The 16,427-nt window shown below is 40.7% G+C and overlaps 1 protein-coding gene across 2 annotated transcripts in view; it reads right to left on the bottom strand.

Annotated features, from left to right (window-relative positions):
- Positions 1-16,427, bottom strand: part of IL1RAPL2 (interleukin 1 receptor accessory protein like 2) — a 402,698-nt gene that overhangs the window by 379,673 nt on the left and 6,598 nt on the right. For both annotated transcript variants that reach the window (XM_069811122.1, XM_069811123.1), the window contains exon 2: positions 10,447-10,547. In XM_069811122.1, the coding sequence (XP_069667223.1) occupies positions 10,447-10,528 (82 nt within the window). In that variant the 5' untranslated portion in view covers positions 10,529-10,547. The remainder of the gene's footprint in view (positions 1-10,446; positions 10,548-16,427) is intronic.

Genomic DNA, 16,427 nt, shown 5'->3' with positions numbered 1-16,427 from the left:
TGCATGAAGTGGCTCTGCACGTTGATCCAAATAACCTTAGGATCACAGACTGCATCAGCAAAACAAAACCATAAAGCTTAAATCCAAGAACAAACAATTCCTGTTGTCTTGTGAAAAATCTGATCTGCTATATTAACATCAGTCTTCACAAACATTAAGTCAATTCTATCTTCAACATACCAGACAAAACCCATTAACTCTCAAATAATAAAAAATAAATTAAAAAAAAAAAATCTGTGAAACAACTTTGCACTCAAATTTTATATGTATTTGTACAGTGGGATGAAAGGACCAGCATTTCATTAAACAAACATGAACATCTTGTTAGACTATACACTGAGGTGTCCTTGGATAAAGCTGTTTTAAGCTATTCACACATCTGATGACAGAACTCGAGTTCCTGGTATTGCTAAAAATCTAAAGGCAGCTACTAGGTAAGCACAGATGGAGCCCGGAGTGGCTCAAATGCAGCTGACTGCCTGCAGAGTCACTGCAGTTTATGATCAACACATGTTCTTTAGGTCAGAGGATTAACTATATACACAGGTTTCTATAAACTTGGTTACCCAAGAGACTTGATTGGTGACTCCAAGGCTTACAGTCCCTCAAGTATTCCACATGCCATTTTACAGTCTTAAGTTTTTTTCCTCCCATGTCCCCCACTACACACTGGGAGGACAGCTTATAGCCAATACACACTACAGACTTTTACATTCAAAGGCAAAAGCTCTTAGTCTAAAACTATTGCACAAAACCTGGAGAATCTCTCTCCTTCTCTTCCTTCTCCATTTCTAGCAGACACACCTTACTATCTTCTACTGAAAAAATAATAGAAATTACACATGCTGAGCACATGTATCCAAGGACATAAAAGCACATTGTACACACATGCTAATTTAGCCCCAAAACTTCTCCAGGAGACAGTACTGGTTTCCTCATCCTTGCCTGAAGCATTAGCAACATAACAGAACAGCGGGAAACATTTTATTTGTGTGTTATACCCCCACATCACCTTCAATGTGCTGGGCAACCTTAACATCTCTTCACCTCTGTATGGTCTTCTACCATCTGTAAAGTGGGAATAACTATGATGCAAATATTAGAGACAAAAAGCACTCGTATTAAATACCATGCTAGCAGGTATTTACTGAAAACACCAAACAGTCCCATGAGAGTTCAAAAAAACCCCTGGCAAGGTAACAAAGCACAATTAGAATACTGAAAGCCCAAAAAATAATACTACCATCATGTTTCAAGGCCTCGACTACACAGCCCTAACAAACGTTTAAACTGTACACATGGTTACTGGATGCCTAAACAGCAGTATGTCCTCCAGACACAAGCAAGAGTGACACAGAAAATATTGTACTTTTACGCATTAGAAAGGAATTTGGGAACTTCGGGCTTTCCCTTTCGCCCTGTTTCAGGCCTGTTCACTGAAGGGGAAGCTGAATCCCTCAGGGGCTTGCCCTGACAGGTACCACTTTCCCTGATGCCTCCTGCCCCAGAGGGGCTGGTAGGTCAGGTTAGCAGTCAGGGTCTGCTGCAGGTTCCTATTCCTCCCACTTTATTACAGCAACAGTAATGAGATAGCCAGATACAAAAGGCTCATACCAGGTACAGCTATTGCCTCCAGTTTCTTTATTAAAAACCACTAAACAATGCTTACAGCTGCCTGGATCAAAGTCTCCTACTTATTCAATTACTATTTAGTTTCCCTTCTGGAATAACGGCTACAGAAATCTCAGTAGGTATCTTTTTAAAGCAATACTGATCCCTCAAAGATGCAAACCAACTACACCTGTCTTACATTTGAAGCATCAAAATACCTTCCTTAAAAAATAAAAAATAAATAAAAAATAAAGTGACTGGGAGTGAGTTTCCGCAGGTCATATGCAGCAAAACAGAGCTACAGTTTTGTGAATCTCAAAGGTGGAGGAGGTTTAAAACAAGTCAAGCTAACAGATGTACCCTCACACTGCCTCCATTCCTGCTTCGAATGGGGAACTACAGGAGGGCAAGCGAGAAGGAACTAATGGCAGAGGCTGGCAGATACCATGTCTTGTAAAAGCAAAGTGCTCAGGTCAGAAGCTTAACTTTAATCTAAGTCTCTGTCTTCAGCAGCGGAGCACTGTATGTTTTCATATCGGTATGTATTATAAGTACTAATCATGCTTCTTGTAGGAAAAAATCAATTGGATTTGAAAGGGTTAGAGATTAATAAAGTGATAAAATGTACACTCCAGAGGTGACACTGCAGCTCAGATCAATTTTGCTTTCAACTCATAGATAGGCAATCATTTCTACTTTAGCAAGTTACAACAGTACCACAACAATCTCACGCAGGTCTATATACTAACATTTGCACATACAGGCACTGCACTAAAAAGAATTCCTTCCTTCTTCACAGGTCAACAACTTGAAATACTTAACTCTGCACCTCCTGAAAAGGGAAACCTCTGACGTTTCCTTCAGTATTTGCAAAAGCAACTTCTCCAAACTTAAATGCCAAAAAATAACCAAAAATGCATCTTAATTCTCCTTTCTCTCACTGTTTCCCATAGTGTTCCCAAAATTTTACTGCTTGCCCCTTTCACAGCTACATTCATGGCAAAAACAAGTAAAAAGTAAAAAAGAAGTTTCTGATACAATGTGTCACAGGCACTAGCAATTTGAAACTGAAAGGCACTTCAAACAACAAGCAAGATTCTGAAAGTAAAGTAGAAAAAGTTCTTTAAATTCAGTGTACAGAGATATAAGAATGTATATTAATATTCATACCTAGTTCAACCTAAGGAGCCTTATTTACGTTCCTTCAAGTATATCCAGCAGTCTGTAAAAACCTGCCTTAAACATATATTCAGGTTACGAAAACCCAAGCACACCTCAGAACTGTTCTTGGTCAGGAGTTGACCCAAAGCTAAGCCATTACATCACAGACTCCTTATAGCTCCTATAAGTCCATATCCCCCTAAGTTACCTCTGAGCCTCTGCATCACCAACAGATGTCCCAAACCGAGCAGACATTCATCTCTAGGACTACTGAACGTGCTGAGCTTGAAGACTGTGTTCTGGGTAAGTTTGCAGCTGTATTATTTATACTTTCATTTGAACATTACATAAGACAGACCTTCCAAAAATATTTTCATGAACAAGATGAAAAACAAAACATGCCAGAACAACTTTCCCTGTCCCTCAGGACAGTCAGTTTCAGAGTAAGGACATGAACCTAGGACACACATCCTCAAAGTGGGCATACTAGAAATACTGAAATGAAGATCTCTTAAAATTTCTATTTAGGATCTTAAAGAAAATAAAGCAAAGACACTTTGATACATTAGTTTTTTCATTCAAAAGGGCCCCATTTGGGGGAGGGAAAAAAGTATTATCCAATTAAAGGCACAGAGCTGTAACATTTCTCAATCATGACGGTATGTCTACTAGAGGTTCAGATTTTATTAATAAACTCTTACATGCTGCAGCTAGACATAGAGCAGATATCCACAGATATCCATGATGCTCACTGCAAAAGTGGAAGATTATAGATTTTTAACTGAGGAAATGACATTTCTTTCATGCTTTGCTTATTTCCCCCTATCCCTAAAGATCCTACCTTTGTGATTTACTGCAGTTTGGAACAATTTAATTGTGTTCATTTATTTTATTCAGATACAGCTGCGGTTTCCCCTTTTGGGAAAGGAGTCTAGCTTTAATATTTAAGTATAAGCTCAATATTTTAATTGTTTTAATTATACATGAAGTCATTTTAAATGAGTGTAATATTTAAACACTCAAATTTTTAGCTAAGTTCAATATTTAAACCCTGTCAGGCTGAGGTCACTAAAAAAAACCCAAACCTCTAGCAGATTATTTCCTTTCTTCTTCTCTATGCATCTTCCTTCCTACCCAGCAGTAAACAGAATGTCTAAATGCTGCCAACTGTCTCCCAGATAGTTCTGTCTAGCTGCAATGCCACTTTCTGTCTAGAGGAGAGGAAACCAAGGCTGAGACTCCTGTAATGAGGTGCACAGACTACTGGTGCTTCACAGCTTACTTGCTGGTAGCCCTCTGAGACCTGACTGAGTGCAGAAGCCTGGCTCCTCACTTCCCACTGACCCAAACTGAACAGATGGAGAGCAGCTGTGAACCCGTGAGCAGACACAACCGTATGCAAGAGGGACTGTACATTCCTGCACCGATGACAGCTTAGAACAACGGTGATTCCGACTTTTTTTGTTTGCTGGAGCTGTGAATAACTTAACATCTTCTGGGAAAAGTAAGAGACCAGCGTGCGCTGATTAGTGTTGCCAAACTCCCATTTCCTCTGTGTCTGCACGTTATTTGCAGGAACTAAAAGCTGAAAGCCTCTTTTGCATCACTCATATCTCAGAAATTGGGAGGGCTCATAGCCATGCATTTTACATCAGAGCCAGAAGTCAGCTCTTCAAGCAGACGCAATTGCAAACAAAAAGCAAATGGCAACTGTGAGTGCTCATCCTGCGGCTCCTCTAGGGGCCCACTCCAGCAGGAGCAACAGACTTTTAAGAGTTAAACTCCTCTAGGATATCCCAGCTCAGAAGTACAAACACCTCTGCTTCCATGTACATCACAGTTCTCATGGCTGAAGTGATCCAGCAACAATACAGGAAGATTGAGCTTCACAGAAGGGAGCAGAGGGAAACCCTAGGCTAAAGCAGTGACAACTAGTAGGAAAGCGAAGGTCTCGTGAAATATCTATAGCAGACCACAGTAAGTTGTTGCATGACATTTAAAAGGCACGAAATATCAAGCCAATAGGTTTTAAATGAATGTGTTAAAGCACTGTGTCTTAACTACTGCAACATCAATGAGAGAATTTAAGATAATTTGGCTATGGCCATACACAGCAAGGCATGAGGCTAAGTCAAGCCCTCTCTCTCCCAAGCCATTGGTGACAAAGTTGGATGCAGGTGGAGGGTGATGGGGTGGGTAGGGGATCAGAGATGCACTTGATCCTCTGGCATATGACTGCCTTTTGGGTGGTCCCAAGATAAAGAGGAGGAGAAGGAAGGCCAGAATCCCAGAGCACATCCATCTGACACGCTACAGAGCGGAAAACATGACATTCTGGTTCTGTAGCTTGGAGGACATACTGGTGCCAGGCCTGAGCCAATTAAGCCCTGTTAACCTGCAGAAAGACTACTACGAGCTCTGCAGCCAGCAGGCTCAGAGAAACCTTGGGGATGTCTGCCCGTGCTCCTCCACACAAGGTTGGCATGCCCTCTGGAGCTCTAGCATGCTGAGATAGGGTATTTCAGCTCAGCAAATAAATACAGCAACAATAAAAGGCATCAATTATTCACTAATGGAATTATGTCTAGTGAGTCAAACAGAATCTATAATCTGAAAAATCTTTTGCTTAAAAAATGCAATGATTTTTTAATTGGTTTTATATTCCCTGCTATGATTATTCAAAGCACTATATACAAAGAGCTTGGGAAAAGAAGTCACTTAATCAGATTAAAAGGAAATCACCTACCAGCTGGGAACCTAGCAGCTCCCACATCCTCAATTTATTTGTATAACCTCCACCTGTAAAATACCCTTTCTAGGATATTGCTAAGGCTGCGGTCCCAGCATTAGCTATTTGCTCAGTTTTACTTCTTAAAGCAGGCAAAAAAGGATGACCTGCAGCTTTCAAAAAAGCTTCTTAATATTAAGCAATGCCTGTGAAACTTAAGTCAACATTACATTCACACAGATGCTTGAGGCAAACTGTTCTGTTCCCACCACAAACAGCAATCATTACTCTGTAGACATGACAGATTTCTTCTGGAGCATCTGGAATTTGCTGCCTGTAAAGAAGTATCTGACTGGCATAATTAAATTAGCTCACCCATTTTAATTATTTTGGCACCACATCTCAAGTGAGAAGCAGCCAAACAAATCTGTCTTGCTACAAGCTTCTGCGTCATTTTTGCAACATTGCAAGGTACTCTAAAACCTACCTGAAGCCCTCACATGCATTCCTGCCTGTCTTCTCCAAATGGAAGTATGGACATCTCTGGGATCCCAACATAAGACAGATATGGACCTGCTTGAGCAGGTCCAGAGGAGGGCCACGAAGATGATCAGGGGGTTGGAGCACCTCCCCTGTGAGGATAGGCTGAGAGAGTTGGGGTTGTTTAGCCTAGAGAAGAGAAGGCTCCGGGGAGACCTTATAGCAGCCTTCCAGTACCTAAAGGGGGCCTACAAGAAAGCTGGAGAGGGACTCTTTATCAGGGGGTGTAGTGATAGGACAAGGGGTAACGGTTATAAACTGAAAGAGGGTAGATTTAGATTAAATGTAAGGAAGTTCTTTACTGTGAGGGTGGTGAGTCACTGGAACAGGTTGCCCAGGGAAGCTGTGGATGCCCCATTGTCATGGTTTAACCCCAGCTGGTAACTAAGCACCACAAAGCCACTCACTCACTCCTCCACACCCAGTGGGATGGAGGACAGAATTGGAAGGGAAAAAAAAAACCAAACCAAACAAAACAAAAAAACAAACTCGTGGGTTGAGATAAGAACAGTGTAGTAGAACAGAAAGGAAGAAACTAATAATGATAATAACAGCAATAATAAAATGACAATAATAATAAAAGGATTGGAATATTCAAAACAAGTGATGCACAATGCAATGGCTCACCACTCACTGACCGATGCCGTTAGTTCCCAAGCAGCGATCCCCACCTCCCCCAGGCCAACTCCCCCCAGTTCATATACTGGACATGATGTCACATGGTATGGAATACCCCTTTGGCCAGTTGGGGTCAAGCTGTCCTGGCTGTGTCCCCTCCCAACTTCTTGTGCCCCTCCAGCCTTCTTGCTGGCTGGGCATGAGAAGCTGAAAAATCCCTCACCTAGCATAAACACTACTTAGCAGCAACTGAAAACATCAGTGTGTTATCAACATTCTTCTCATACTGAACCCAAAATATAACACTATACCAGCTACTAGAAAGAAAATTAACTCTATCTCAGCTGAAACCAGGACACCCATCCCTGGAAGTGTTCAAGGCCAGGTTGGATGGGGCTCTGAGCAACCTGGTCTAGTGGAAGGTGTCCTGGACCATGACATGGGGGTTGGAACTAGGTGATCTTGAAAGTCCCTTCCAACTCAGACCATTCTACGATTCTATGACACCTGAATCTCTAACAAAGGGCAAGTAAAGGACATGAGACAAATCTCTTCAAGTTCTGTTTTTCTCTTCCCTTCCATAAGAACTGTTTCTTCAGCAAACTTTAATTCTGTGCTTGCAACTGGAGCACCATTTCACCACCTTCTGTTTGACACCTTAGATCCTCCACTCTTGAGCTCTCTTTAATGACTCTTGCCTGTTGTCCAGCCCCTGTGTACTGTCTGCATTTGCTGTCTGGAGTTCTCATCCTCAACTTTCTCCCCTCGGGTTTCCATTCCTTAACTTCAAAGGAGTATTTTCCCACCAGCCTTGGAAGATAGTTCCTAGCCAAACCCCTGTTCTCTTTAAGGCAACTTCAGTTTCACTGATAACAGCCTTCTGGACATTCTGCCCCTCTTTTGACTGCCTCCGGTTTAGTGATGCCTTTGCATTACCTGAAGACAACACCGCACTTTCTCATTACTCCACCCCAAGTTCTCTTCAACTCAGCTCTCTTTAGATTCTCCCTACCCCTTACACGGGATATAATCTATTATGTGATATTACACACATGCTAGTCAACTTCATAATTGCCCTTGTACTTAACACTAATCACAATTCCGGCCATTCATGCAATAATTCTACATATTGCTTGGAAAAATGCCAGTCTACATAAGTCAGCAATGACACTGATACCCTGATTTTGCTGGTTTTTTGCCCTAATAGCCCAAATCTGTCTTCATCACTAGTGTCAGCACTTTCCATGCACTGCTTCACACAGCTCTACATAACTGTCTCCACAATTTCCTTTCCCCTCTTAAGGATGCTCACCAGCTTAGACGTCCCCATACCAATAGCCAGCAAGACCCAAGACTACAACATCCATCCAGAACATTGCTGCAGAGATCCTGTCTGCAGGGTGTCATTTGGGCACCCCATCCACTCCCCCCACCCCGGCTCTCACCTGCAGCTAAAACAGTCTTCCTGCTTTCAGAGATGCTGCTGTTTACACTGCAGTGCAGCTGCCCACAAATAACCATTAAATTACTTTCCCCTTCCCACTCTTCTTTATCAAGACACCAGTAAAAAGAAAAAAGACCCTGAACTACAGCACCAGCATGCTATAGCTACTGCCACCCTACCAAGCAACATGGTCTCATTGTTTCCTCATGCATTTGCCTGGCCGCATCCATCCGCTATCTCCCATCTTCTACTTCAACAACAATACAAATAGTTAAAGTTCAGAAGCCTCTGGAGCATCTGTCCCTCCACAACATATAACATTTAGTGAAGCCCCAAGCAATCAAATAACAGTCCTTCATATCTAAAGACCCCTTTCAGAAAGGGAGTCAAATTATCAATTTTGCTCTAAAGTGCTGAAATCACAGATACAGAAAATGTATTTCACACACAATGTAGTGGAAAAAGAAGAAGAAAAAAAAAAAGAAATCAATAGTTTGCTCCACATAGCAACCTAAAAATCAGCACATATGACAGAATGAGTATTGAAGGTGAAAACCAACTACATGATCATGTACTTGCAAAGAAACTATAATTTTACTTTACATGCATTTTTCCCCTTCATCTTATACTCAACCTATACCAACTCAATCAAATGAAAAGAACCAGCTATTCACCAGTAGGTTATATTTAGCAATAGACAGTCTAACATATTAAAGCATTTTTCCCACCAGTACTCAACCTGAATTGATACTGTCAACAGCTGCCAATAACATAAGACATTCGGTAGAGTGAAAGAAAGCAAATAAAAACCCAAAACACTAAAATCTAATTAAAGGTAAACTACCAGCTGAATGATTCTATAACCACAGGCATGTTACTTCTACAGATGTGTACTTCTGATAAAAGAAATGCAAAGGCCCTTCCTTGCAGCCAGGTGGTGTTGCCTGGCATCAGTGAATCAAGGCGGCTCAATTATACAGATTATGGATCTCACAGGGGTTCCCATCCAGGCCAGTAATAGCAGTTTTGAAAAACAGGAACACCATTGCCCTTAGCAAAGTTTAGATCAAGTTCCACTGTAGACAAACCCGATATCCATGACTGCGCAAACAGGGCTCAGGGCACAATAACCACAACAAAAGGCTATAGACTGGTTCGATTTAGCAACATCCATTTACACTTTCTAGCCCAGCAGAAAGAATTCAGCCTAGCATCTGGTGGTTCCCAGAGTAACGCTTCCTAGCCTGGGATGTGACATCTAGTTCTTTATAATAGATGGACCAATAACTTTTCTCCTCCATTCTCAAGAAATGCAGAAATTAAACTTAAAACTAGCCACAACAACTAAAAGCGTTGGCATTGCTAAAGTGTTGGCTGAAGACATTGAAAACAGTAAGATCAATGGAAGCCCTCACACTTGCATGTATAGCACACAACTAGTGGGAAAAAAAAATGAGTAAGTTAACATGCAAGTTTAAAAGTACAACATTTATCCTGCATCAGTTACCTGTCCCCGTACACACGGCTCTAGCAGACTAACACCACTATGTAACACTGCAGCTAACCTACTTGTCTGCCCAATGTCCTTCCAAACTCACAGCTTACGTGAGAAAGGCAAACAGTCTCATTAAGTCATTCCCTTTGAGGGGGGAGAGCTGCATGGACTAGAAGTCACTTCAGGCTCCAGTATAGATGAAACATTATCCAGATCAACAGTCTATCCTGGAAGGAGATACTCTAATGCTTCTTTGAAGTGTTCTGTTGCTATTAGTAGGTTTCAAAAGGTTTATGTTGGTAAACATAAACCAACTCCCACTCCCTTCCACTGCCAGAAGAATCAGATATTATCTACCCAGGAAAACTCTTCCCAGTTAACCCTATATAAGATCACACATATGGCTGGCATGACTTTTTGTAAGATGTCCTTCCAACATACAAAGAAATCATCCAGACTTAAAAGTCACCACAAACCACATTCACAGTTAAGAAAATCTCTTAGTATAAGAAAAAGATTGGCTACTAAAACAATGCCAGTCATTATTACCTTTGTGGGTTTTCAACCAGATCAACCTTTTCTTTTTCATTTTTTTTAAATTGGGGCTGGAGAGGGTAATAAAAGAAAACATAAGGACACTTTCAAATAGCTTAAAGTCACATCAACAGAACTCTATAGTGAGAAAATTCATCACGTAACATCTGGTAAGCAAACCATATTGGTTATGACTTTTTTTTTTTTTTTAAGAGAACAAGTATATATGCAAAGCAAAAAGCAGCCACCTAAAATGCTTGATTGCATGAGCACTAGGTCCAGATTCAAAAGTAAAAATATTTTTCTGTGACTTACCAGAATTTCTCTTTGACACGAGCTTCAAATTCATGCTGACTACAGTACAGATCACAAGAACCAAGAGAACAAGAGGCTTCATCTTTCACTTTCTGTGACAGCTGAAATGCAAACATAGTATGAAGTCTGAATCACAGCTCTTCACTACAACAAAGCAGCAGCTACAGTTAAACATTTCTGAAAGAACCATTACAGAGCAATGGCTTAATCTAGTGACTTCTGGGTTTATTTTTATGCAGAGGTAGGAAAACACAATGGTTCAAAGTAACTGTCTGTGAATAATTTATCTCTGACTATCACACACAAGAGTTGGGTTTTTTTAAATGACACTTTGAAAATATTATTTTGCTTAAAAAAAACGCAAGACTTAACTATTTATTTGAAATAGTATGGGTCTAATCTGGCAGACTTTTGTATGTTATTTAAGGGGGAGACCCTGATGGTCATAAATAGTTTTGTCTCATACAAACAGGCCACACGCTTAATAAACCTTCACAGTGTTCAGGAAAAGCTAAAGAATAGGTTATTCATGCAATTTCTCTTAGCAACCTTATTTTCCCACTGGTGACCTTGTAAAAGCTCTTACAATAAATTAATGCTATTTCAGACATTTCTCCTATAAAATGAGGTAAAGACTGGTGAACAAAATTCAGAAATCAATGAACGCAGGTCTCAGGATTCTCATTAAAAAGGTAAAATTTGTCTCTCCTGTAAACTTTGCTACCTACTTTATATCACATACATTTAAAAAAAAAAAGAAAAAATCTAGTTTAACATTGTATTTTTAATTTTATGTAATCACTGGAACTAATTCTGTTTACAAGTCCGAGGCCATTCAAGAAAACATAGCAAGAGCAAACTGAGGCTCCTTATCTGCACTTAAAAACAGGTAGAACGAATCTGAACTCAGCAAAGCCCATCCCTCTATATACCTATATCTCTCTCTCAATGAAAGAGAGAGATATGCTTAATTGTAAGCTAGAGTCCTCAAATATATGCTTAGCCTGAAGTCACAGGCCTTTAAGTAGCTTGATATTTTTAGACTCCAGGAATTCATCTCCATATCAGATACAGACTTTAGATCAGGACCCTTATTCTCAGATAAAGAGGACCATCATCTAAATCAGTATGAAATTATTATTTGCACCAGAAGATTCAGCAAACATTTTACAGCAGTTTCTTTTTAAACAGAAATACACAAAACTACCTGCATTAGTAGTCAAAATGAAGGCCAACAAAACAGAATCATTCCTTAAACACTGTACCACATCCGCCTGCCCAGCCCACTCAGAGGCACCCTCAACTTTGGGACCAGCCCAGACCCCTGCAGTTCTGAACATCTGTTCAACATGATAAACCAGCAAGAAGGTACAATGTCCTGCAGTTTGCTGAAAATTATTCAGTTTAATTTGAGTTTATTACATCAAATATTCTTCCCTTGTAATTTTACTACCAGCCTACTGTTGTGTGAAGAAAATGTAAGGAACCCTGTATAATCTTTTACAAGATGGCAATTATGCTGCTATTCAATTATTTCAAAATTACCACTTACAACTGAAGTTTTCCCCCTCTCACCTTACCATACTGTGAGCTATAAATAGACAGTGGATTCTGCCCCCTCCCACCCCAAATTCCATGTTCCCATGGGCACTTTATGCCTATTGATTCCCCACAGTAATGATGCTAAAGGAGTTTTCAAGGAATAATACGCGCTGAAGGCTGTCTGACAGTGGTTAATGGCAGAATTAGTATTCATTCTTCTTTAACCTCTCCTTGGAGTACCAAAATCCTGAAACAAGCAAGGCCATCTTGACAAGAGAGCTTAAAAAAAAGTAATTGAACTAAATCTTTTGACAGATAATTGTAATGATGATGTTATGCTAGAATGATTTTCAAGTGTAGCTTTGCAAATTACTTTCTCCACTTTCCTCCCTTCAGTTATTACAGCTGAAGTATGTAACTCCTAGGTCTTTTTTCATGTGGGTCCCTCCATCCCCACCCCAAACAAGCTATGCTGCATTAAATACACTTAAAAATTCAAAGCAAGTTCTGCTGGCCACCTTTAATGCTAAAGATAGGCGGAAATTCTTCGTTCTGTCAGCACTGATAGGAGTTTTGCTTTTTGAAGCCCTGGCCTCACCAAGGCAGTCAGTCTGTACCTGCAAAAATCAGGAAAATACAGCAGGGAAAGGGCAAGAAACTGCTCTACCACCTAGTCATTCACAGCCTAGTCCAGAGCCTCAGCTTGTCACATCTGACACGACCCCACCGAAGTTGGCATGAAAATACACATCAAAGTTTGAGGTGTCATCTTCACAGTCTTAGACATCCAACCAGAAGAAGGTAGGATCAGTCACACCAGTGTGACCAGTGGGTCAGCTGGATACTGTCCTGAGACAGCAGATGGCTATAGACAACAACGCTGTCAAATTGTATGTTAAAAAAAAATCATTTGAACAAAGAAAGCAAGGTACAGTGTAAGATGTATTTCCCCCAAAAGAATGTCAAGTACCCAGAGGAGGTAAGGTTGTATGCTTCCAGGACAAAGTCTCTAAATTTGCTCAGGAGTAGATTTCTGGGGCTGAGCCTGTCAAGACTCCCATCGTGTCTCCCAATGGGACCAGTCTCACAACTCCTTCCTCTGGGCTATTTGCTCACCTATCAGTCAGTGGGATGGACTAGAGACTCAAGACAATCCTGTGCTAGACTACTAGCACTTCTGGAAATAAATCAGTGGGACAGTGTCTATGATCTGATGAAGAACATGAATGAAACTGTGCTAGCTTGATGAGATATGAGATGGGATAAAGCAGTTAACATTCAATACCATTTTTCTATAATCGAGGCATTTTCCTTCAAGCAGGGCTGATTTTGTCATTTGACAAACTTTCCCCTCACAGGCACTGAGCAGCATTTCCCTGAAGAGCTGCTTACTATGATGCTGCCAACTCCAACCAGCTGCAAGTAGGGGCTCACAGCTGTAACAAGAACACAGTACTCTACTGGATATACCTCACAAGAGAGGGACCAAGTTTAGGACCATTCCCAGAAGAGTGAAGAAGACATCTTACTTAATAAGGGTATAGAAATACCAATTACAGCTAACTTGCCCAAGATCACTGAGAGGAGGGAAGAGAGACACAGAACAAAGTGCTTGTTGAGAAGGCTGAAAGAATCGCTAAACAAGTTAATTCAGCCCTTGTTGTGACCTGCCAGGTTGCATTTGTATTGAGACAAGTAAAAGGAAGTTGCTACCATCAGAGGCAGAAACCTAGGAGAAGCAACGTGTGACAACTTTAGTCTCAGTCATTCCACTGCTAATGAGGCCACCCCTTCCCTCCTCATACCATTTGACGCTACAGACCACAGACTTCAGGCAGCTTTCCCAGTCTGCTATAAGCACCCAGCAGCTACAGGGGAACCAGGCTCTGATGCAGCACAAATTCTGTTCTACTAACAGAAATCCTGACTCCCATATGCTGCCTAATGGCCTTCACCTGTGTTGACAAACTTAGTTCTTCTGAATCCTCAGAAAACAGGGCTTGGGAATTGTGTCCCATTTTCTTCATGTACTGGTTGCTGTCCTTCCAGCACCCACTTCAGCTCGCCTAACTTCCCAGACTCAAAAGAATTTCAAGTGACAAGGTTAGAAGAAAGCACTTAGAAACAAGAAGGAAGCTTTAATATGGAGCATTAATATTCTGCACAACACCCAGCACTGAGATTCCCAAGTTCCCACTTTAAATGTAATTTAGTTTCGCTCTAATTTCTACCATGAGCTTTGTTTATATAGTGTTCCTTTTTAAGAGAAAGCAAGAAAAGTGGTGCATGTGTGCACTAAGGCACACGTCTGTGCACAGACTGAGATTTGCTGACACACCATGAGGCTCTGCAGATTCTGGTTTCTCCACAGAAGCTGTGATGCAGAAGGTGCTCATTAAAAACAGCAGCCCACCTCTTTAGCGGTTTCCAATTGTCAGGTTTTGTTGCTCAGAAATCTCACAGAAATAAATTACCGTTTTCACCCCTCACACAAAGGATGCAATGGCAACAGTAATTCTTTCATTGTCTTTACAGTATGCTAGATGGTGACTTCTGTTCACTTCTTTTCAAACCATTTCCCCAATCCACTTTTTAAGGCTTTGAATTTTAATATGAACTCTCAGGTCTTCTCTTCTTTTGCCAATACACCACACTTTGAGCTGTTTACTACTGAAAGATTTTCAGTCTATATAATAAGCTGGATGGAAGCAATCCACAATGGGCATCACTCCCTTTTTGTTGATACCTCAAACACAAATAAAAAAATATTTAAGATCAGAAATGCATGCTAGTTCAAATAACGTATCTTCAGCTCTACTTGATATGGGTCATGTAGCGTTCTTCGCTCTGTTGCTCAATGAGCATCAAAGAATATTCCATTCTGCCTAATTCACTGTGCATCTTCACCATCATAACCAGCCACTTAAGTTGTCTAAATATGCAATGAACATTAATTCTACAAGGCAGTGCACATTTCAGCATTTGTCTTGCTGGATTTGAGACTCCATTCAGCTCAGGTCCTTAACTAAGTTCACATCTGGCTAATTCTCCTTGTTCAGCTGAAATTCTATGAGAAATTTAAAACTGAGGTAAGCACAGAGGGAACCTGGCAATGCTTGTGTTGTGCAAACTGAAAGTAACCAGCAACAATGAGACAACATCTAAAATGTCTGGGATTATTACTGGCTCAACAGTGTATCAGCTGCATGATAGCAATACAACAAGGAAAGACCAAGGTATTGTCCTGAGGAAGCAAAGGGAACCACAACTAAATACACAGAGCGCCTGACAAGGTCACAACACCAATCTGTACAATTCCTCCAAAGGCTGCGTGTCTGGGTGCAAAAGAAAAGGAACAAACTGTAAAACTCACAGATCTTTTGTGACATGAAGGGGGTAAACTCAGAATCTTATCAGTTATTTCAGAAGAAACAAACAGCACCACCTCTTAGGTGTTAACACTGAGGTTTTGCTTGAAAGATTGTAATACTTCCATTAAAGTTAAATATCTTCCAAATGGCAACCACAGAAGATACCAAGAATAACATCTTAAAGCTTCAAAAGGCATCCTACAGTATAACACCAAAACAAAAAAATGGGCTTCAGTGGCAGGCACAAAAGAAAAATACTGTGGATGGCCTCCACACAATACTTCTCCCATTAACATTTCTGGCTGCAAAGAGTAGAAGTGATTTTAGTCATGTTAAAGTAGCAATCAGACTCAACACTATGAGCAAACTGCTGGTTTGCCCTGTAGAGAGAAAACCCTGCAAGCATTAACACAAGAACCTTTTCCTGCAAGAACTTTCCAATCCGATAGCTGCCTAAAACAGTGCTCATTTATGGCAAAAAAATAGGAGCAGGAAATGGAAAAATCCCCTGAAATATGCCAAATACAAATAAAGATTCAAATATCTATAGAATTAAAATGCTAACCAGAGGGGTTAGTGATAAGCATATGATACAGGCATTCATCTAATTGCTACTAAGAAAATTCGACAAAAACCTGAGCTGCCCATCTTAACAGTTTCATGAACCAAAAGAACTAGAACTACTCAGCACTGATTAGCAGCTCGAGTACTATCAGCTCACACCACACACTGACCTTGATTCCCTAAGCAACTCACTCACACAGAATTCAAGTTCATTATATCTTCAAATTGGATTTTAAATCCCTGAATCATACTCCTCCCTTATTGCAGCAACTCCTGCACTTGGAAATGCAGAAAGCAAATGTAAGGAGGAACAACAAGAACAACAAAGGAGCAGGAAAGTTAGCTATTATTTTTTAAGCCTCATGCCCAGCTGCACCTTCAATGATATACTGATTCAGCACTACCCTGGATTCTACAGAGAACTATTGTTCCAGCCTTAACTTTGCAATATTCTAACTACGCATCCCAGGATATATGCCTATGCTTGTCCAGTATCACAGCTTT

This window comes from Haliaeetus albicilla, chromosome 23, assembly GCF_947461875.1.
Source record: "Haliaeetus albicilla chromosome 23, bHalAlb1.1, whole genome shotgun sequence".
Lineage (NCBI taxonomy): Eukaryota > Metazoa > Chordata > Aves > Accipitriformes > Accipitridae > Haliaeetus > Haliaeetus albicilla.
This window is presented reverse-complemented; position numbering and strand designations above follow the sequence as displayed.